The 22560-nt window shown below is 39.9% G+C and overlaps 1 protein-coding gene across 3 annotated transcripts in view; it reads left to right on the top strand.

Annotated features, from left to right (window-relative positions):
* RASAL2 (RAS protein activator like 2) overlaps nt 1–22560 on the top strand; it is a 244127-nt gene that overhangs the window by 99500 nt on the left and 122067 nt on the right. For all 3 annotated transcript variants that reach the window (XM_036344077.1, XM_036344076.1, XM_036344075.1), the window contains exon 2: nt 18426–18553. In XM_036344077.1, coding sequence (XP_036199970.1) covers nt 18426–18553 — 128 coding nt within the window. The remainder of the gene's footprint in view (nt 1–18425; nt 18554–22560) is intronic.

Raw genomic sequence — 22560 nt, 5'->3', positions numbered from 1 at the left:
GGTGATAGTTGCACAAACTGTAAATATACTACAGACCGTTGAATTGTGCAGATAAGTGGGCGGATTTTATTCTCTGAATTATATTTTAGTAAATCTATTATTAAAAAAAAATGGCTGTTTTCCAAGGTAAATTACACATATTTGATGTCACTGATATTGATTTAAAACTGTCATATGGAGTTTTGAGTTTAGTATAGAGTACAACTACAAACAGCCTTAGCAGTCTGAGTCACTAAAAAACAAACACAAAAAAACCCCCCAAAACAAAAACAAAACCACCAAAAAACTATTTTAGACCTAGTGATCTTATAGGTTGCCTGAAATGTGAGATTTGCTTTGCCATCTTAATAGATGTCAGTTTTGCTTTTTAAAAATATATTTGGTGCCCTGACCGGTTTGGCTCAGTGGATAGAGCCTGTGGACTGAAGGGTCCCAGGTTCGATTCCGGTCAAGGGAATGTACCTTGGTTGCGGGCACATCTCCAGTAGCGGGTGTGCAGGAGGCAGCTGATCGATGTTGCTCTCTCATTGATGTTTCTAACTCTCTACCCCTCTCCCTTCCTCTCTGTAAGAAATCAATAAAATATATTTAAAAAAAATATATATATATATTTGGTAATTGCCGGAAGCCAGTTCCAGCATGACAGCAGGGCTGAATCTGGGAATGGCTGATGTCATTTCCCCAAACCTGAATAGGATACATTAAATTGATCGTTTGCTGCCAGACAGCTCAGGGTATCTTAATCTACATGTTATTGCCTCCTACTGGCCAAACACCCACCTGACCAGCCATAGGCTAATTCTCCCCATTCTGACAATGTCTCTGTATATGAAACCCTGACTCTTTGAAGTGTTTATCTCCACCTTGCCCCATGCTTGTGTTAATAAAAAGCATGGGGTCCTGAGACGAGGAGATCTTAGTTTCCTTTAAACTAGGCTCCTCTGACTCCCAAATGCCTTTCCAAATTATATTTAGTCTCTGGACTCCTGTTTAATCTACGCACAGCCTTCTCCAGATTCCAGGACCCTTCTTAATGTTGGAACAAGAGCACCAACAGGTAATCATTATTTTAGCACACTCAGAGATTCGAGAAAGTTCGATGTCTTTTATCTTGTGTGTATGTTTCTAGTTTTACCTTCTTATATAAGTCTTCATTTTGTTAACATTTTATAGAGTTCTAATTAAGACCTCAGCTCAGTATTGTACAAATCAAATTGTGTCAGTGACATGGTAAAATATCATTTACTAGTAACAGGTATAAATTTAAACCTGAATATGAAAGATGACTCGATAGTAAACCAGAGAAAGACATATAAAGACAATTGTTCTTTAGAAAATGGGTTTAATAAGGATTTTTTTTTTTAGTTTTAGAAAAGGTGTCTTTTTTATTCATCTTATTCTTGATTAAGCTCTTTAGAATTAAGATATCTCAATATTTTTACTTAAAATTTTCATTATGTTTAACACTATGACTTTTGCTCCTGCTTTTAAAATCAATTAGATGTGTGAATCACACAAACCTTTTCAGTGTCTTTCAAAGAAGAAAAAAACATGTTAGCTTACAAGTAAAATTATTTTGCATTATTTTATTTCCATAACAAAGTTTTTCTATGTCCTAAATAAATAACTTCACTATAATATCTGGAGTATTAGTTTCCTAATAGTCATACCATCTATACTAATAATAGAGGAATATGCAAATTGTCTGGGATGCCATCACATTAACAGTAATGACCAAACAGCAGGCTGTGTCGGGTGACAAGGCTGGCAGGGGGATTAGTGAGGGACGACCAAACAACTGAACAGCAGGCTGCTTGGGACGACCAGGCTGGCAGAGGGGGGCAATAAGGGGCGACCAGGCTGGTGGGGGGGGGGGCAGTTGTGGGGGCAGTTGAGGGTGACCAGGCCGGCGGGGGGGGGGGGGCAGTTGGAGGTGACCAGGCTGGCGGGGGGGCCAGTTAGGAGTGATCAGGCCTGCAGGCAGAGGCGGTTAGGGGTGGGTGATCAGGCTGGTGGGGAGGGGCAGTTAGGGGCGATCAGGCAGGCAGGCAGGTGAGCAGTTAGGAGCCAGCAGTCCCGGATTGTGAGAGGGATGTCTGACTGCCAGTTTAGGCCCGAACCCCGGGATTGGGCCTAAACTGGCAGTTGGACATCTCCCAAGGGTTCCCGAATTGGAGAAGGTGCAGGTTGGGCTCAGGGCACTCCCCCCCCCCCCCCCCGCCCCGTGCATGAATTTCATGCACTGGGTCTCTAGGCAATTTATAAGAAGTTTGCAGTCGTACCTGCATATAAATGTTGACTTGATAAAGATAGGCACCCTCAGAAAATTCAACTTGACAGTGAATGGAAAGCACAGCATCTATTTTTGGAGGCTTTACGGGACTTATATAAAGCCCACAATGACTTTCTAAAATTAAAAAAAAAAAAAAAAGCCTTTTAACAGCTCTGGCTGGGTAGCTCAGTTGGTTACAGCATTGTCCCGATATGCCAAGGTTGCCGGTCTACCCCAGTCCGGACACATACAAGAATCAACCAGTGAATGCATCAATAAATGCAATAGCAAAATTGATATCTTCCTTCCTCCCTCTCTCCCTCTATCTCTCCCTCCCTCCCTCTCTCTCAAATCAAATAACATTTTTAAAATTCTTAATATCTTCTATTTCTCTCCTATATTTTTAGGGTCTTGTAATTGACTCTTTACACACACCATTCCGTTATTTATATTACTGTCTGTTAAAAAAATTTTAAAAATGGTTAAATAAACCATTTGCATAAGATTCTGATTTTAAAAGATTAGAACAGTGTAATATTTATCTTCAAAAGTATCAAGCAATGTATAAGTTCCCTAAAATATATTTAATACCTAATAACATGACTTAAAATAGGCATCAAATACAACCTTCATCCAAAGGAGTTTGTAACAAAAATGTTATTTTAAAAAATGCAAAACTGACTAAACAGAAACTCTCTTTGCTCTGTAATCTTAGTATTGTAACTGTCCAATATGAGGTAATAAAAGAAGAGCCGCCGAAAGGCATGGCTTTCCATTCATATAGCTCAGAGGTCCCTGCTGCTACCATCATTATCAAACAGCTCTTGCAAACTCTAATTGCAGTCTGTAAATACTCCCTATTTTTCTTGTGAGTTTCCAATGTGCATTTTGAAATACATGCTTAAAATATTTACCTCCTAAATAGAAAAATAAGAACTCTGCAACTGTCAAAACTCTCAATGGCACGTAATTAATGGAAAACATTCCACAAATAAAGTTGATGTAAAGACAATATAACTATTTAGGTTGAGAGAGAGAGAGAGAGAGAGAGAGAGAGAGAGAGAGCGCGCGCTTAGGTATCAACCTTATATAACAATTTAGCCCTAAATACCACCTTTTTAAGGAAACCTTTGTAAAGGATTATAAACTTGTTTGACTTTTAACAATAATATAGTTCATCTTTTTAGCCTGTGTTTTGTGTTGCAGTAGTTATTCTACCTAGAATAAACAAGTTCACATATAAATTTATAGGTGAATTCCAGGTAGATGTTAAGTAAGGAAAAATGACTTTTCTAGGAAAGTCATACAGGAAGAAATTATTGTTAAATATTACTAAAGGGGTGCTCCATAACATAGTAGAGCATTACTATAAGGATTAATCAGAAGTGTTTATGTGCATTGAATTTTAAAAATCTGTAATGTATACTTTCATTAAAGGACTCCAGGCTGGCCTTCTGAGAGTCTTTCTATTAATAGGGCTATGTACATTCTTAATCCTCTCTTTTGCTGTCATTAAGTTGAGAATATAAAAATGAATAATCAAATGATTGAGGACTGTTGCTGAGTATATTATTTGGAAGAATTATTGGAGCAGAATCAGTGTACCTTCTCTGTTGGAAACAGTGACTTAAATAGAGGGAAAGTGGCAGGCTTCTGGTATTGTTAGGAAGATGGTGCTCCTGAGCTTGTATAACTGCTGGGTATTTAAAGTTCCCGGTATCCTTGGAAACATACACTGTTTGTGATACCAATTGGTGCTTGTATTTCAGTGATGTCATACAATTTACAGATTCACACAATGGATTTCTTGTTTGTGGACTTACACAGGAGTTCAGATAGTTTTGGAAAAGCAAAGGAATTGAGGCTTAAGAGTGTATGTGTGTGTGAGAAAGAGAAAGGGAGAGATAGTTTTCTTTCAGACTTTAATTTTACAAATCAGTGACAACTTTACTATCCATTCCATAATCCTTTGAGTTTGGATTCAACTTTTTTGAAAAAGCAAAAAATATCATCCACTAAATTTCTCATTGTTTTACACTCTTGTGATTGCATTTGAGAAGTATATACACATTTTTGTACTAATAAAAACTTATAGAAAAACAGATGAGGATTAATTGCTCTTCTCTAGTTTACCCATCATCTATACAGTAGTAAGAGGCTTATAGAGCTGGGAGTATTTAAAAGAATTGGTTAGATTAACACAGTGCATTAAAAGGTCTATTTTCTCCCTATCTGAGTGATTCAGTTGGTTGGAGCATCGTCCTGTACACTGAAAGGTGGTGAGTTCCATTCCCAGTCAGGGCACATACCCAGGTTCTGGGTTCAATCCCCATTGGGTGTATGGGAGGCAACAGATCAATGTCTGTCTGTCTGTCTGTCTGTCTGTCTGTCTGTCTGTCTGTCTCTCTCTCTCTTGCACACACACACACACACACAAAATCAGTAAAAAACATATCCTGAGGTGAGGATTTAAAAAGCAAGGTGGGGAGATATGTAGATTCATGGCACAGTGGTGTACTAGAACCTTTTGAATGGTACCAAATGGAAGTTTTCTTTTGTTAGCGCAAACTCGTGTAGTTTGGTGTGTTTTTTAAAAAATATATTTTGATTGATTTCGGAGAGGAAAGAAGAGGGAGAGGGAGATAGAAGCATTAATGATGAGAGAGAATCATTGATTGGCTGCCTCCTGCACCCAGCCTAATGGGGATTGAGCCCACAAGCTGGGCATGTGCCCTGACTGGGGATTGAACCGTGACCTCCTGGATCATAGGTAAACACTCAACCACTGAGCCATTTTGGTTGGGCTAGTTTGGGGTTTTCCCCCGAATATTTCCAAGGAAATATTTTTTTACATATATCATATAATCCTGAAGGTCATTCGCAGTTTAAATCTGTTTTTTTTCTCTGACATTTTATTACAGTATTTTTAGCATCAATAGTTTTGGATTGGAATAAGAAATGAATTTGTTATATCAAATGTGTGAAGTAAAAAGAATAATGAGAAGTAACATTTACTGTAGGCTTACAATATGCTAGGTACTGTTCTAAATGCTTGAAATTTTTCTTTTAAACTTCACCACATCTCTGTGAGGTAGAAACGATATTGTTCCTATTATAACGATGAGGAAACTGAAGCACCAAGAGGGTTAAGTATCTTGACTAGAGTTGCACAGCTGGTAAGCAGAAGAGCAGGGATTCCTTTGTAAGCAGTTTGACTCCAGAGTCTGTGCTCTTAACCATCTGACCATGATGCTTCTTAGTAGCAATGATAATGAGAGCTAACATTTATTGAGCATTTTTCTCTGTGCCAGAAATTGAGAAATTGTTCTCCATTCTCTCGCAGTGGTTCTCAACCTTCTGGCCCTTTAAATACAGTTCCTCATATTGTGACCCAACCATAAAATTATTTTCGTTGCTACTTCATAACTGTAATGTTGCTACTGTTATGAATCGTAATGTAAATATCTGATATGCAGGATGGTCTTAGGCGACCCCTGTGAAAAGGTCGTTCGACCCCCAAAGGGGTCGCGACCCACAGGTTGAGAACCGCTGTGTCTAGTGTGTTAACTCACTCAAATAACCTAAGTTGGGGACATGGGTTTCATTCTGCTAAATTTCTGTGCTTTGATAGCCTCTTCTCAAAGATCTTTTCAAATAATTCATATGTGCTGAGGATGTAACTGTCATATACAACCACCCTTACTTCCTCAACAGTTATATATTTTCTAGTATTCAATGTATTCAGTGTTCAATAAACAATTATTATTTATCTTTAAAAATTAGTACACAGTGTTAAAAATGTATATATTTAAAGTCAGTATTCAGTACTTACACATTTTTAGTCAATATTCAATTGGATTAGGCATGGGTGAATATCATTTTTCATTCCCTTTCTTTCTGTGTTATTATTATTTGGTTAAGAATTGCCTTATTTCTTAATTTGTACCTATTACTTATTCCTCTATTCTTGTGGAGTTTTGTCAATCTCTCTTTTTCTGTTTCTCTCTGTCAGAATTTCTCTCTCTCTTCTATATATATGTGTGTGTGTGTGTGTGTGTGTGTGTGTGTGTGTGTATTATCTTTACTGTAGTATTGAGGTTTTGAGATGGAGTGAAATTATATATGTTCAGATTGCCATTTTAACCTAGTACCTGCCACATATTTCTTAAAATAAAATTTTAGTAAGACATTTAAGGAGCCCTTGAGGCAATTCTAGGTTCTTCTATAGGTGAGGGTAGAGGTTTGGACCTAGATACACAGATCTAATTACATTCATCGACTTTTTCCTCAAACCTGATCTTACAGAATTTCTAATCTCAGTAAATGAAACCTCCATCCGTCTCTCAACAAAAATGCAAATCAGTGGTGTCACTTCTCTGTTTAAACCCTTCAGGGGCTTCCTTTCCTTCCTAGGATCAAGATCAACTTTTTTTAACCTTGTTTATAGGTCTCTGCTGATCTTGGCCCAGACTGTTTCACTAGCCTCCTATCTCCACACTTAACCTCCTTGCTCCCTATGCATCAGCCAGAGGGGCCTCCTTTTCAGATTGTTGGAGAAGTAGAACCACTTTCTTCCTCAAGGGCTTTTGGACCTGTGATGTGATTTGCCTGAAATGTTAATACAGTTGCCCCTCATTTCCCACTGGGGATTGGTTCCCTGACCCTCTGCAGATACCAATATCCCTGGATGCTCAAGTTCTTTATATAAAACTAGAGGCCTGGTGCACAAAAATTTGCGCACTCAGGGGGGAGGGGGGTCCCTCAGCCCGGCCTGTGCCCTCTCGCAGTCTGGGACCCCTCGGGAGATAACGACCTGCTGGCTTAGGCCTGCTCCCGGGTGGCAGAGGGCAGGCCCAATCCCTAGGTGCAGCCCCTGGTCGGGCTCAGAGCAGGGCGGATTGGGGAATTGGGGTGCCGCCCCCTGTCATGCACAGAGCAGGGCGGATTCGGAGGTTGCAATGCCACCCTCAGTCACACTCAGGGTAGGGCCGATTGGGGGGTTGGGGCACTGCCCCCTGTCACACTCAAGGCAGGGTCGATGGGGAGGTTATGGCTCTACCCCATCACACACAGAGCAGGGCCCGTGGGGTGGGGGTTGGGGTGCCGCCCTCTATCACCCACAGAGCAGGGCCGATCAGGGGGTTGGGGCGCCACCACTCTCACACTCAGGGCAGGGCCGATGGGGAGGTTATGGCTCTCCCCCGTCACACACAGAGCAGGGCTGATCAGGGGGTTGGGGCGCCGCACCCTGTCACACACAGAGCTGCAGGGCGATCAGGGGGTTGGGGAGCTCCCCCCTATCAGGCACAGAGCAGGACTGATTAGGGGGTTGGGGCGCCTTCCCCTGTCAGGAACAGAGCAGGGCCGATAGGGAGGTTGTGGCCCCGCCCCCTGTCGCACACAGAGCCACAGGGCGATCAGGGGGTTTGGGCGCTGCCCCCCTGTCACACTGATCCCGGTGCCGGGAGCCCTCGTGGCTCCGCTGATCCCGGTGCTGGGAAGCGTATTACCCTTTTACTATATAGGATAGAGGCCTGGTGCACGGGTGGGTGCCGGCTGGTTTGCCCTGAAGGGTGTCCTGGATCAGGGTGGGGGGTGCCCACTTGGGTCCCTGGCCAGCCTGGGTGAGGGGATGATGGCTGTTTGCAGCTGGTCACACACCCTTCAGGGTGGGGGTCCCCACTGGAGTGCCTGGCCAGTCTGTGTGAGGGGCTGAGGGCTGTTTTCAGGCTGGCGGGTGACTGAAGCTCCCAACCACTCCTTTTTTTCTTTTTTTTCTTTTTTATTCTGGGCCAGCTTTAGCTTTGAGGCTTGGCTCCAGCTCTTAGGCCTCCGCTCCTGAAAGCAGGTTTCTGGCCTTTGTTTACCTTCTGTATTTGAAACAATGTTGCGATCCTGCTGGCTGAAGCCCGGCGGACTAGAGCAGGTTTCTGGGGTTTTGTTTAGCTTCTATATTTGTAACATAGTTGCTTAGAGTTGTAGCTCAGAGGTCTGCAGTGGCAGGCGGGGAACGTTGGAGTCCTCCGTCACTGAAGCAAGCAAGCCTCATGTTAGTTTCAAGCTGCCTGGCTGCCGGCCGCCATCTTGGCTGGCAGTTAATTTGCGTATTGCCCTGATTAGCCAATGGGAAGGGTAGCAGTCGTACGCTAATTACCATGTTTCTCTTTTCTTAGATAGGACTAGAGGCCCAGTGCACAAAATTTGTGCATGGGTAGGGTCCCTAGGCCTGGCCAGTGATCAGGGTCGATCGGGGCCTTCTGGCTTCTGGCCAGGGCCTTCCTTCTGGCTGCCAGCTGGGGCCTCTCTTCCCTAGCTGCTGACTGCCGGCCGGGGCCTGCCTTCATTCCGTGCCACCCCCTGGTGGCCAGCATATGTCCTAGCGAGCAATCGAACTCCCGGTCTCCCGGTCGAAGTCCTGAGGGAACACTTTGCATGTTAGCCTTTTATATATATAGATGGCATAGTATTTGCATATATCCTACACACATCCTCGTATATACTTTAAATAATCTTTAGATTACTTATAATACCTAATACAATGTAAATGCTATGTAATAGTGTGTGTCATTCATCTGAGAATATGGAGTAGATACCATCCTGTAGCATTTCTTTTCTCAGCAGGATTGTGTTCTGAGATCATGTTGTTTAAAGGTTTCATGTAATCTGAATATCTTTTAAGATAATAGGAAAGCACATGAAATTCATATGGAATTGCTTAGGGAATAATGACAAGAAAAATATCTGTACATGTTCACTACAGATGAAGCCATCGTAGGCCGAACTACAAACTACACACCAGCAACACATTTTTTTCTAATACCTTCATTTGCTGTTGGTTTAATCCATGGAAGCAGAGGGGATCATCTGTACTTATATTCTCCTCCACCTACTGCTCCCAAACCAAGTCCATTGTTCTTTTTATATGCTCTCATAGCACTCTGTACTGCATCTTTATAATAATTGCTTAAATTAAGGGTATACTAATTGTGCAGTATTTGACCTCTCTTCTAAATTTAAGTTTCATTAGTTCAGTGACTAGGTCGGTCTTGTTCACTGTTATATTCCCAGGCTTGAATACATAGTAAATAAATACTTACAGAATTTAAAACACAACAAGAAGTTATATTAATATGCTAGAAAAAAAAACACCTACATTGTATATCAAATAACCAAGTTCAAAGATAACTGAACTAGGTGTGTCATTTTTGAGCAAGTAATTTTATGTCTCTGATCCTCATTTTATTAATCTATGAATTGAGGGAATGAGATTTATTGACCTTGAAGATATCTTTCAACTCTGATTTGTTTCCTAAAGGATCTCTCTCTTCCTCTTCTGTGCATTTTTTCCCTGTTGACCTTTATTTTTGTTTGTTCTCCTACTTGATACTCATCGGTATTTGTTTTTCTAGATTCATCTCTCTTTACTGTCTGTAATGTGCATGTATTCTTTGATATCTGAATTCTCAACATCTAAATATTTGCCATAGTGACTTGGAAATGTTTAACCTAAAATTGACTCTCCAAATTAAAATATTGTTCTGGCCCAAAACATTAAGTTGCACATTAACCTAGGCGAGAGAATATGGAGTAGACTGTTTCTTATATCATTTGTTTTCCCAATGGGATGTGTTTTGTAATTATGTTGTTTAAAGGTTTTATGAAATCCAAATATCTTTTAAGGTAATGGAAAGCTTGTGAAAAGTAAGTGAGCCTAGGAGGATTAGAAAAGCTCTTAGGTTAGAAGAAAAGATGGAAATGATAGAGATTAATGAGAGATAAGACAAAACAAAAATGACATAAAAACTTGCCTCTGCATGAGTCCCCATGTACTATGATTTTTACTTTATTTGTGGGGAAAATAAAATTATGAGAATGTTATTAGTTTAGAAATCCTTGTTAATTTTATTTTATTGTGCTATTTGCATCATTATAAATTACTAACAGATTATTGTTTATGTACCTTACAGTACATGTTTGCAGTATACAGAAAATGGAAATTGTATCTGATACTCTATTATGTACAAATGTACCCACTAACAAGTTAATTGAATATAAATGATTTTGTATGCTTATTTTTAAATACGAAATTTTTGGTGGACTGTATATATGGTTTTGATTTTAAGGATGCTTAACAGTATTTGGGGAAATTAATTGGGAGTTTTAAATGTGTTTGAACTACATTCTTCTTTGTCCACTTAAAATCAGAAATGGCTCCTGTTACATGAAAATTTGCCATCCAACACATTTTCAGGAATGAATTAGATTTGTGTAAGAGGGATGTCTGTTCCACTTGTGTTGGTTGTATTGAAGAAAAAAGCTAAGTGCTTGCTTTTACTGCTTTATAGTCTCATATTGTAGGTGTTCATTCTCTTCTACTCATTTGAGGTCAGTGGTTTAAGTTTTATGCAATCTGCCTCCTTTTGTTCTTTTAGATAGATACTGTCACAGTATGGGCTGTATAACCAATCGCTAAAACCTCAGAAACTGATCTCTCAAAAGTGGTAAACTATTTATGCTTTTCCCCCCTTCTCCATTAAGAATCACATTCCTTTAAAAGCTCTAATTCTTTCCCCACAGCCGCTGTTTCTAAAGGAAAGTGATGATATTCAGTTCAAAAAGAGGCAAGCGTGGGGGTATATTAATATAGGAAGAGGTGCTAAATATAACAAAAGGAATGAGTATTAAATGGTGTTTGAGATGAATTCTTAGTCTAGTTCATTTTTCTACCTGTAACAGGAACATGAGACATGAAAAGGATCTTAAGTATAGATCATTTATGCAATACAAAGGTTATGTTTTAAGGGCCAGACTAGTATTTTTCTTAACACTTTTCTTAAATTTGCACCATACTTGACTGTTTAAGAAAACAGAAGTGCATACAGACCTTTGTTTCCTTTTAAAGATTAATATATAAATGAATTATTTTATTTTGAGTATTTTACATTTTTCTGGTTGGGTTACAGTATGAACTACAGATGTGAGGGATCAATTCGGATTGAAGAGCAGGCTATGATTGACTGTCATTTGTCATTTATTTATTAAAAATATATTTTTAATGATTTCAGAAAGGAAGGGAGAGGGAAAGAGATAGAAACATCAATGATGAGAGAGGATCATTGATTGGCTGCCTCCTGTATGCCCTCTACTGTGGTTCAAGCCTGCAACCCAGGCATGTGCCCTGACTTCCTGGTTCATATGTTGAGCCACTGAGCCACACTATCTTGGGCACCATCTGCCATTTTTTTAAAAAATATATTTTATTGATTTTTTACAGAGAGGAAGGGAGAGGGATAGATAGTTAGAAACACAGATGAGAGAGAAACATCGATCAGCTGCCTCCTGCACACCTCCTACTGGGGATGTGCCCGCAACCAAGGTACAACCATCTGCCATCTTGATGCTGACCATCATTCATAATATTCCATTCAGTTACCTAATCTGTATAATTGTTTAAGCAGTGCTTGGCTCAGTGTGGGAATTATGGGACTTAGGCCTTTTTGCATGTCTCAGAAGTGGAAGAAAGTATATGATCTGCTCTTCCTGCCGTTTCATGGCACGTGTGATCAGGTGTAGTGCAAACTATGTACTTGTGACGTGGTAGGAAGAAGCAAATCGAAACGTTGTAGGAAGTGTGTCCCATCCTAGCCATTTTCTTAAAAGATTACTTAGGTAATCTTAGTATTTGGGTAATAGCATCAAACTACTGTTTATCAAGTACTTGATTGCTATAAATAAGTCACATTTTCAAGGAACTTAGTACTTTGTTCTCAAATAACTTATTGTGGCCTGTGATGAAACAGAGTTAGAACCCCCATGCTTAGGTATCAGTGGTGCTGAGACTGAGAGGGAGGCGGCAGAGGGACTCTTTTGCAAACTTTAGACGAAGGCAAATTATTCACCAGAAAGAAGTGTCACATGTTATCTCCTACCTGCCCTCTTTTACTCTTAGAAAGAAAGGGTGATGGTAAGTATAGGGGATTTACTGACTAGACACCAATGTTTCAGTTGCTTAGAAATTAAGCCTGTTGTTGAAGAAAAACTAAAATGGTTACCTAAGGTTAAGATACATAATATAAATTTTTAACAAATAGTTGTGGTCTCATAGTGAATTTATGATAAGGATTAAAACATAGATTTTCATAAAGGGAAACATTTCTGAACTATGATTTTATAAAACATAGAATCATTTATTACTCAGTACCCTTATTATTCACCAGGGTTAGTGTGACCGTATTTAAATCTACTGGGCCATTGATTCATGTGCACTGACATTTTAACATAATATGGAGGTGGGGAGGTAATGAGGCATAAAATAAATGAAATTAAACTTCATTTTAATACCTTGATGGATTTGTGTGTTTTTTTCCTATACTTTAAGAATGCAATAGAATGACTTAAAGTATATTATATTGATGGGAAGTAATTAATAGTATCTGGTCTAGGCCTAGGGCAGACAGCATTAACACATTTATAAAATATTAAGAGAAAATAGTCCTTTGTGTACTTAGGGAAATTGATGTGTCCTTAGCTAGTTAGAGTACTATAGCTATGTTTTAAAGTTATTTATATGTATTTTTACTTCTTTAAGATATTAATGATTCTAATTCTGAAATTTTATAAAGAAACTAGAGGCCTGGTGCATGAAATTCAGGTACAAGGTAGGGTCCTAGGCCCAGGTGGCGATCAGGGCCCATCAGGTTCCCCGCCTCCCTGCCTCCCCACCTCCTCCTTTCCTTGCTCCCTCAGTGCCCCACCCCACCCCACCCCCCTGGTTGCCTGCCATGTTCTGCGTTGCCCCCCTGGTGGTCAGCACATGTCATAGCAAGTGATCAAACTCCCATTCTCCTGGTCAAACTCCCGAGGGGACACTTTGCATATTAGCCTTTTATATACAGACTAGAGGCCCGGTGCACAAAAATTTGTTCACTCGGCGGGGGGGGGGGGGGTCCTCTCAGCCCGGCCTGTGCCCTCTCGCAGTCTGGGACCCCTCGGGAGATAACGACCTGCTGGCTTAGGCCTGCTCCCGGGTGGCAGAGGGCAGGCCCAAACCCTAGGTGCAGCCCCTGGTCGGACTCAGAGCAGGGCCGATTGGGGAATTGGTGCGCCGCCCCCTGTCATGCACAGAGCAGGGCAGATTGGGAGGTTGCGATGCCACCCTCAGTCACGCTCAGGGTAGGGCCGATTGGGGGGTTGGGGCACTGCCCCCTGTCACACTCAAGGCAGGGTCGATGGGGAGGTTGCGGCGCCACCCCCTGTCACGCACAGAGCAGGGCCAATCAGGGGGTTGGGGCGCCTTCCCCTGTCAGGAACAGAGCAGGGCCGATAGGGAGGTTGTGGCCCCGCCCCCTGTCACACACAGAGCCACAGGGCGATCAGGGGGTTTGGGCGCTGCCCCCTGTCATGCTGATCCCGGTGCCGGGAGACCTCGCAGCTCCGCTGATCCCGGTGCTGGGAGGCATATTACCCTTCTACTATATAGAATAGAGGCCTGGTGCATGGGTGGGGGCTGGCTGGTTTGCGAAGGGTGTCCTGGATCAGGGTGGGGGTCCCCACTGGGGTGCCTGGCCAACCTGGATGAGGGGCTGAGGGCTGTTTTCAGGCTGGGACTGAAGCTCCCAACTGCTTCTTTTTTTCTTTCTTTTTTTTTTTTTATTCTGAGCCAGCTTTAGTTCTGAGGCTCCAGCTCTTAGGCCTCCGCTCCTGAAAGCAGGTATCTGGTTTGTTTAGGTTCTACAATCGAAACTCTGTATCAACTCCAGGTCTGAGATCCCGGCTGTGGAAAATTTTGTTTTTGTGTCTTTCAGCTTCTTAGAAATTCATCTGTGTTGCTTTTGAATCGCATTATTTACAAGCCACATTTAAAAAAAAAATCCAACATAAGTTAAAAGCAATTCTTAAAATCCCAAACCTATTTACTGCCATTCAAAATAAGTTTTACAGAGGATTCTATAGAGAAATTCATTCCTCCAGCTAAAACACAAACTCTAATGTTTCATTCAGTCTCAACAGCCTTTCATTGATTCTTAGTACCACCTAAAAAAACACAAAGACACAGACTGAAAGCTGGTTTCTGGGGTTTTGTTTAGCTTCTATTTTTGTAACTATGTTTCAAACTGCCAGCTCAGAGGCCTGCAGCGGCAGGCGGGGAACATTGGAGTCCTCCGTCAAGCCTCATGTTAGTTTCAAGCTGCCTGGCTGCCCGCCGCCATCTTGGCTGGCAGTTAATTTGCATATCGCCCTGATTAGCCAATGGGAAGGGTAGCGGTCGTACGCCAATTACCATGTTTCTCTTTTATTAGATAGGATGCTTGTATTTGATTTTGAGTTCTAACCAAATTCAGAACCCAAACAAGTCTGATCATTGAAATTTGAATGTTGGGAAGAACTTGCTATTTCTAAACCAAGGTAGTTCTGGCGTGGAAATAAACACACACACACACACACACACACACACACACACACCCCTTTCTACAAAGGTTCAGACCCATGCAGTTTACAACTACTTGTTAGAAATGTGTGTGTGTGTTTTTTTTTTAATATATTAAAATCTCCTTGATACAGATAGATTTCCCAAAACTGTGTCTTTGTGTTTTTTTCAGTGGTACTAAGAATCAATGAAAGGCTGTTGAGACTGAATGAAACATTAGAGTTTGTGTTTTAGCTGGAGGAATGAATTTCTCTATAGAATCCTCTGTAAAACTTGTTTTGAATGGCAGTAAATAGGTTTGGGATTTTAAGAATTGCTTTTAACTTATGTTGGATTTTTTAAAAAAAATGTGGCTTGTAAATAATGCGATTCAAAAGCAACACAGATGAATTTCTAAGAAGCTGAAAGACACAAAAACAAAATTTTCCACAGCAATTTTTTTCTTTGACATTCTCCATATTCGGGTCATAGACTTAGTCTTTTCCACTCTATGCCTATTTCTGCTTCTAATTGGATCCCTTTTTTATTCTCCTATTGTAAGTCTTTTGAGATACTTTCTAAGTCTGGAAGAGACAAGATGCTAACCTTCTAAGAGGAAAGTTAATTTGTGGATATTTATAGATATGCCTAATGGAATTTCCAGTGAGTCTTTAAGAGAATTACTCCAGATGACACAGGGACATTCAGTGCTGATACTAATTTATATTTTGTCAGGAAACCCACATTATACTGTAAATATAGTATTCTATATTCTAAATTTTATGGACAGGATCTGTCAGTATTTTCTTGCTTACTAGAGATCATAAGATTACTGCTCAAATTAAATTAGAGTGGGCAGTTTAGGTCACCCATGGTTAACTTACATAAGAAGGTTAGTCATTTGCATGAAAACTTGTCTGGGCCACAAAACCACCACATTTCCACATAAAGTAGGTGTATCCTTTCTGTTGAGGTGGTCTTGGTATTTGCTCTAAAAATAGGCCTACATTGTGGTAAAAATCTAATCCATTTGTTTATCCAAATCACATTAAGAAAATCAGCTTTTTAAAAATAAGTTTTTGTTGATTTCAGAGAGAGGAAGGGAGAGGGAGAGATAGAAACATAAATGAGAGAATTATTGATTGGCTGCCTCTTGCATGCCTCCTACTGGGGATCGAGCCCACAACCCAGACATGTTCCCTGACTGGGAATCAAACTGGAACCTTTTGAGCTCGGCGTGTCAGCATTTTGAAAAACCCCAACTTATCTCTGGTGCCATGTCACATACAGAAATTTTTTGGTATTTGCAACCATAGTAAAACAAAGACATATTTTTGATATTTATTTTATATATTTAAATGCCATTTAACAAAGAAAAATCAACCCAAAAAAATGAGTTTGCGTGTCACCTCTGGCACGCGTGTCATAGGTTCACCATCACTGTCCTAGTTCATAGGTGGACACTCAACCACTGAGCCACTCCGGCCAGGCAAGAAAATCAGCTTTGATATGACTTTTAATTATAGGCAAGAATCCCCTATTGTGTCAAAAAGGATTAAGAGTCAATTCCTTTGAAGCTTTTTGTGATAATTTTAGGAAATTCTAAAATATAAAGAAAACTTTAAAATAATTTAAGATGCTTGGAATACAAGGAGCGAGTTGAGGGTGGAGTTGGTGTGGTATAGAGAAGCTGTAGATATAGCGAATCCCGCTCTGCACAGTGCAGAAGAGATTAGAAGAAGCTGGAAAATAGGGGGAAGCTGTTGGTGAACTTGCCCAGCCAAGTCCTAGTAACATTATTAGTTCTTTGATTTTGAAATTGTTTTAGAGGGTAGTTGATAAGCTCCCCAAAACATGTACAGCAACACATTTTAGAGAGAATAGGCAATTAAGTCCAAAGGAGCTTTGAATATAATAATGGACACAATAAGGGGCCTTAAGAAGATAGACATATACCTAAACTACCCTAATTACTGACTTGTTACTTTCTATAGAACTCAGGCTATAGTTATGCATATTTGAGTAATTATAGTATAGGATATCATTTTAACTTTCTTGCAGTTAGTCAATACCAGTAATACCATTCTGTGATAAAAAGACTGAAAGTCTGGCCCTGACCAGTTTTGACGAGTTTGGCTCAGTGGATAGAGTGTCGGGCTGCGGACTGAAGGGTCCCAGGTTCGATTCCAGTCAAGGGCATGTACCTTGGTTGCGGGCACATCCCCAGTAGGGGGTGTGCAGGAGGCAGCTGATGGATGTTCCTCTCTCATCGATGTTTCTAACTTTCTATCCCTCTCCCTTCCTCTCTGTAAAAAAAAAAAGCAATAAAATGTATTTTTAAAAAAAGACTGAAAGTCTGTAGAAAGTAATAGTAATGAAAACATGCATCTAATAGATAAAATGCTCTTACTTATGATTCACAACTCTCCTGCTCTCAGGGGTTTTCTAACTTCTTCAGCTTGAGGTTGTCTTCTAGCATAATAATTAAACAGTAATAAGTAATGTATTTTAAATGATCCCTGCAAGTATATTCCTGAAAGGTATTAGTCCTTCATAGCTAAAGATCTTTTACTATATATTGAACTGCCATAAAGCCTTATTTAATGGATCTAATGTGTTCTTATGATTAAGATATAAGGTTTACAACAGCCCAAAGAGTGAATAGTTTATATCAAAGAATTTTAAAGTGACAAAGTAATAGTAACCACTTGGTATTTTATAGGGAAATGAGACATTTACAAGAGTGGAGGTATTTAGCTTTGACATTGTATATCCTCATCTCTAAGAGACATGATGGTAACATGTTTAGATCTTTCCTCGAGTAACTTGCTTCCTATGATTTTAAGGTATTACTGGCCTCTAGTGGTAATATGCTATAGTTTAAACCAGTGGTTCCCAAACTTATTTGGCCTACCGCCCCCTTTCCAGAAAAAATATTACTCAGTGCCCCCTGGAAATTAATTTTTTTAAAATTTTAATAGCAATTAAACAGAAAGATATATGTATTAATTTTTCTACCTTTTTCGTAAAATATAGTAAAGAAAGGTGTAAATTAGAAACATTGAAGTTTGAAATTATGAAACTATTTATTGAACTCAGAATAGAAAGGTAATACAAAAAAAGTTAAAACAAATGCACCTGTGGCCATCACCGCCCCCCTGGATCGCTGCAGCGCCCACCAGGGGGCGGTAGCGCCCACTTTGGGAATCACTGGTTTAAACGTTCTTAATTCTTATGAGTAACTAGAAAGAAAGCCTTTTTGAAGGTCTAAGCTGCCAATAAATTCACTTTCTCAGTTCTAGGTCAACAGTACTCTCAAAATGTGCAAGCAACAGCATCTTCCTCTTAACGACCAGGGCCTCTCTATCTTTTGTTCTTGTCTCTGAGTCACCTTTTCCTCTTTATTTTGAATGATACTGGTTTAGCTCTGAAGTGACCTTTCATTATTTTAGGGCATTTGCAGTAGTGATTACTGTGTCAAGTTTGTGCTTATGATTATAGAGTGTTTCAGCCCTCTTTTCTGCAGACTATAGACCAGTTTTCACTTCTCTTTGTTAACAGCTTTTATTTTCTTTTTTTTAAGAACAGTTTTTATTTTCTTAGGAGAAAGTTAAGATTTTAGTTTACCACTGAGATTCATGTTTAGAGTCATCTCTAATTTGATTTTGAAGAATGTTACATTTGAAATACTAGTTTGCTAAGCAGGATAATGATTTGTCACTTTTGTTTTTCATATTTGTTACCCAGATGTGAAAGGGCCACCTACGCATCGTCTGTCTTGTGGCCAGTCACCCTACACTGATACGACAACATGGGAGCGGAAGTATTGCATCCTCACAGACAGCCAGTTGGTGTTGCTCAACAAGGAGAAGGAGGTGAGAAGGGTATTATTAAGGAAAGCTACTTCCCTTTTCTGACCAAATTACTGATATAATATAGTTTTTATTTGCATTTATGAAAATGAAGGCTTTATGAATGATAAACTATAACATGGCAGTTGCTGTAGCTCTACACAAGAGAACACAGCCTCTACCAGTATAAAAATGGCCAGCAAGAGGACGCAAGGGAAAATAAACACTCTAACTCTCTTCTCCTGACTTCCGACTTCTTGTCAGTGTTACCTGCTGGCCAAACCTAACTTGAAGTCAGAGGAAAAGATTACTCTTGATGTGTTCTGTAGAGGTTTGCTTCCTGAAACACACAGCAAGGTAGAGAAGGGCAGAGAATAGATCTGGAGAGGCAGACAGAATGTAATTAGTGCTATTCTAGGTGAACTTTCTGTCCCTCTAAATAAAAAATAAAAAACAACAGCAGAACCCCTTGAACTTACCATATACTATGACTACTTTGTTTATCAAGTTGTTCAGTGTACAAATCCTTCCACATCCAAATAATTCATTTTCTTATTGGTGATTTATCACATGATGCCATTCTGATTTAGTAGGACCATTAGGGCATCCTATTCCCATCCTCCACAACATAAAAAAATAATGATCTTGGCAAAGGGATAATGGAAGGGAAGGAGAAGACAAGATCTGATTCAATGAAAGAGAAAGATTAATTGCCATATGTGTGTGTGTGTGTGTGTGTGTGTGTGTGTGTGTGTGTAAAGCTATGGGTAGAGTATCGATATAATAAGTAAAATAATACTTTAATATAAAATTTTATTTTATTAAAATAATTTTTAAAGGGTCCTTTTCTTGAGCAGTCTAGTATATGTGGACTGTGTTTATGTTAAGTAGACAAATAATAAAAATTGGTAGAGTGAATATTAGTAGAGAAGATTCTTAGTTACCAATTTGAATAAACAGATCATTCAAAATGCACATTTTAATCAACATACTCTGTCTTCAGTTTTTTTAAAATCACAGTTATGAACAGATCATTTGTCATCTTTATGCCCTTCCTTACATTTTATTCAGTTTAGTACTGTAAGAAATGTAATAGCCTAAGGATAAATAGCATAAACATGCCTTAACAAGAACCAAGATATAACCCACTGATTAGATATTACTGATCATTTAAATAGTCCAGGCCTGGGTCCTCTTTTGTCTCATAAAATAACTGTCCATGATGAAAAATTTCCAAAAAACAGTATCTTAGGTACTTTATGCCTGTTCATGCCAGTCATCATGAGTAACCCTAGATGCCCGGGGAACTCATCATCTCCCACACTCTCGTTTTGGCTCTGTAAATCTCCTTTTCTGTCTCTGCCATTCAGTCATTCTTCCCTACCTCTTGAAACCCCTTCACTCTGCCCTCTGCAACTTATGGTCCGTCAGCAGCAAACTCAGCCGTTCTTCTACCTCTTCCTGAAGGAGTCCCTTAATTTTTGGTCTCATGAGAACCTGTATCTTCCCTGAGGACACTGTCTTCTGTGAGTTCCTGTCAAGTGTTGGCTGTTTTTCTCCCATAGCCCTCAGACCATGCTGCCTATAGTAGTTGTCCTTCTCCTCCCATGGCTGCTTCCTATCTGACCTCTCCCCAGCCCCTTTACACCTGGTCTGCCCCTCACACCTCTGATATCCTTTCTTCCCTCTTCACCTGGCCTGAATATTATGGTCAATCGTTGTCATTGCTCCCTTGCACACTATTCCCTTGCCCTTCTCTTGCATCATCATTCTCACTTGACAGTGAGGCAGCTCACTTAAATACTGCTCCTCATCTTCCCTGCCTGCTTCCATGCAGCATAATGTGTCTGGAGAAAATCACTCCACCATACTGATGGTCTTTAAACTAATGACTGCAAGCCTTATGTGAGCTCCTAATGTTGCTTGGCAATTACAAAACATTTTTCTAGTCCAATTATTATGCAGCTCTTCTGGATGACCAATTTATGTGTGGTGAAGGACCAGTTTTTTCTCCCACATCATTGTGAACAGTAAAATACAATAAAATGAAATTTGTAGAAAAGACAAAAATACAAACCCAAAATTTTTATTAGATTTAACAAAAATAAAATTACAATTAAAAAAATATACACAGAGTGATCATAACATAGGAAAAGAAGAAATAGAATTACAAAACTTACACATGTTCCTGGAAAGTGTGTTGTACAATGAGACAAATCCACTGATCTCAACTTCTGTTCTGTTACATTGTTTATTAGTAACAAACAATTTGTAGAGCGGCACGTTGGACCACACTTTGCGTAGCACAATCCAAAGTGATTTCCAAGATTTTTTTTACATCTCTTCCTCTTTTCTTAAAAATCCTTTCTCTATTACCCTCCCTTACAGTTGACTACTTTGCTTCTTTCTTCACTGAGAAGATTCAAGCACTCAGAAGGGAACTTCTGCATACTCCATTACCATGTCTACCTATCCACCAGCACCTGTTACCTATACCCTAACTTCCCTCCTTTAACTATGGTTCAGCTGACCATAATTCGACAATCCGTCCCTGCATGGGTGCCCATTCTAAGGATGTAGCACTAGCAATTCTCCCCCACCCCTTTAGTTTTTCAATTTTTTGCTGTCCACTAGCTCATCCCCATGAGCATGCTATTATTTCTCCTATCTTAAAAGAAAAAATAAGCTGATATCAACCTCACTTCTGCATCCAGTTGCCATCCTTTTCTGCTTCCCTTAATAGCAAAAATTCTCAAAACTTGTAAGCTCACTGTCTCTAATTCCTCTTCTCTTGTTCTCGCTTAAACTACTCTGATCAGACTGTTACCCATAGTACTCTGCCAAAATTAATCTTGTTAAATTCACTGGTGACCTCCAAATTACTGAATTCAGTGGTCAGTTCTCATCTGACTTAATTTGTCCGTGGCATTTAATGCAGTTGATGGCTCATTTCTTCTTCTAGAACAACTCTCTTCCCTTGGCTTCCCTGACACTGTGCTCTCGGTTTTCTTCTTGCCTCTCTGGCAATTCCTTCTAAGTCATCTTTGCAGATTTCTTTTCTCTCCAAATCTTTACAGGGGAGTGCCAGTCCGTGGACATCACTTCCTAGGACTCTTATCCAATCTTATGACCTTAAACACCCTCTAATGCTGATGATTCCTAATTTTATGTCTTAAGCCTACACATCTCTGTTCTCTATCTAGACTCACCTATTCATCTGCTCATTACACATCTCTACTTGGATAGTAATAGTCATCTTCAACAAGTCCCACACTGATCCCCTAGTCTTCTGAAGCCTTCCAGAGACCTTCTCCTTTTTCATTAATGACAGCTCCATCCTTCCTAGTTCCAAAGGCTCACTGTGATCCAGCTACTCTGGCTTCGGCACTGTCCTTGAGCACATCAGACATGTTCCTGCCTCAAAGCTTTAGCCTTGGCTTTTCCTTTAAGATATTTGAGTGATTTACTTTCTCACCTCCTTGAACTCTTTGCTTAGATATCACCTGCTTAATATAGGCCCACCTATTTAAAATTGCCACCCCTGCCCTGGCTGGGTAGCTCAGTTGGTTAGAGCATCATCCTGATATGCCAAGGTTGCTGGTTCGATCCCCGGTCAGGGCACATACAAGAAGCAACCGATGAATTCATAAATTAGTGGAACAGATAGATGTTTCTCCCTCTCTGTCTCTTTCTGTCTCTCTTTCTCCCTTCCTTTCCCCCCCTCAAGTCAATCAATCAAATCAATAAATAAATTGCAACCCCGCCTGTATCTCCATCAAGAACATCTGAACTAATTATGTGGCTCTAATTTTATTTTGTCCCAGAGCATTTGCCACTTTCTAAAATGCTATCGAATTTATTTGTTATGTTTATTGTCTTTCTTCCACTACTGGAACGTAGGCTTTAGGGCAAGGATTTTTTTCTGTTTTGTTCAATGTTGTATCCCTCAGTGCTTAGGACAGTTCTTGATACATAAGTAAATTCTCAATAAATATTTGTTTAATAAATTTTGAAAAAGCCAAATTATAAAT

The sequence above is a fragment of the Myotis myotis genome, unplaced genomic scaffold (genome assembly GCF_014108235.1).
Source record: "Myotis myotis isolate mMyoMyo1 unplaced genomic scaffold, mMyoMyo1.p scaffold_m19_p_18, whole genome shotgun sequence".
Classification (NCBI taxonomy): domain Eukaryota; kingdom Metazoa; phylum Chordata; class Mammalia; order Chiroptera; family Vespertilionidae; genus Myotis; species Myotis myotis.
The sequence above is the reverse complement of the archived record's forward strand: the minus strand, read 5'-3'. Positions and strand labels throughout refer to the sequence as shown.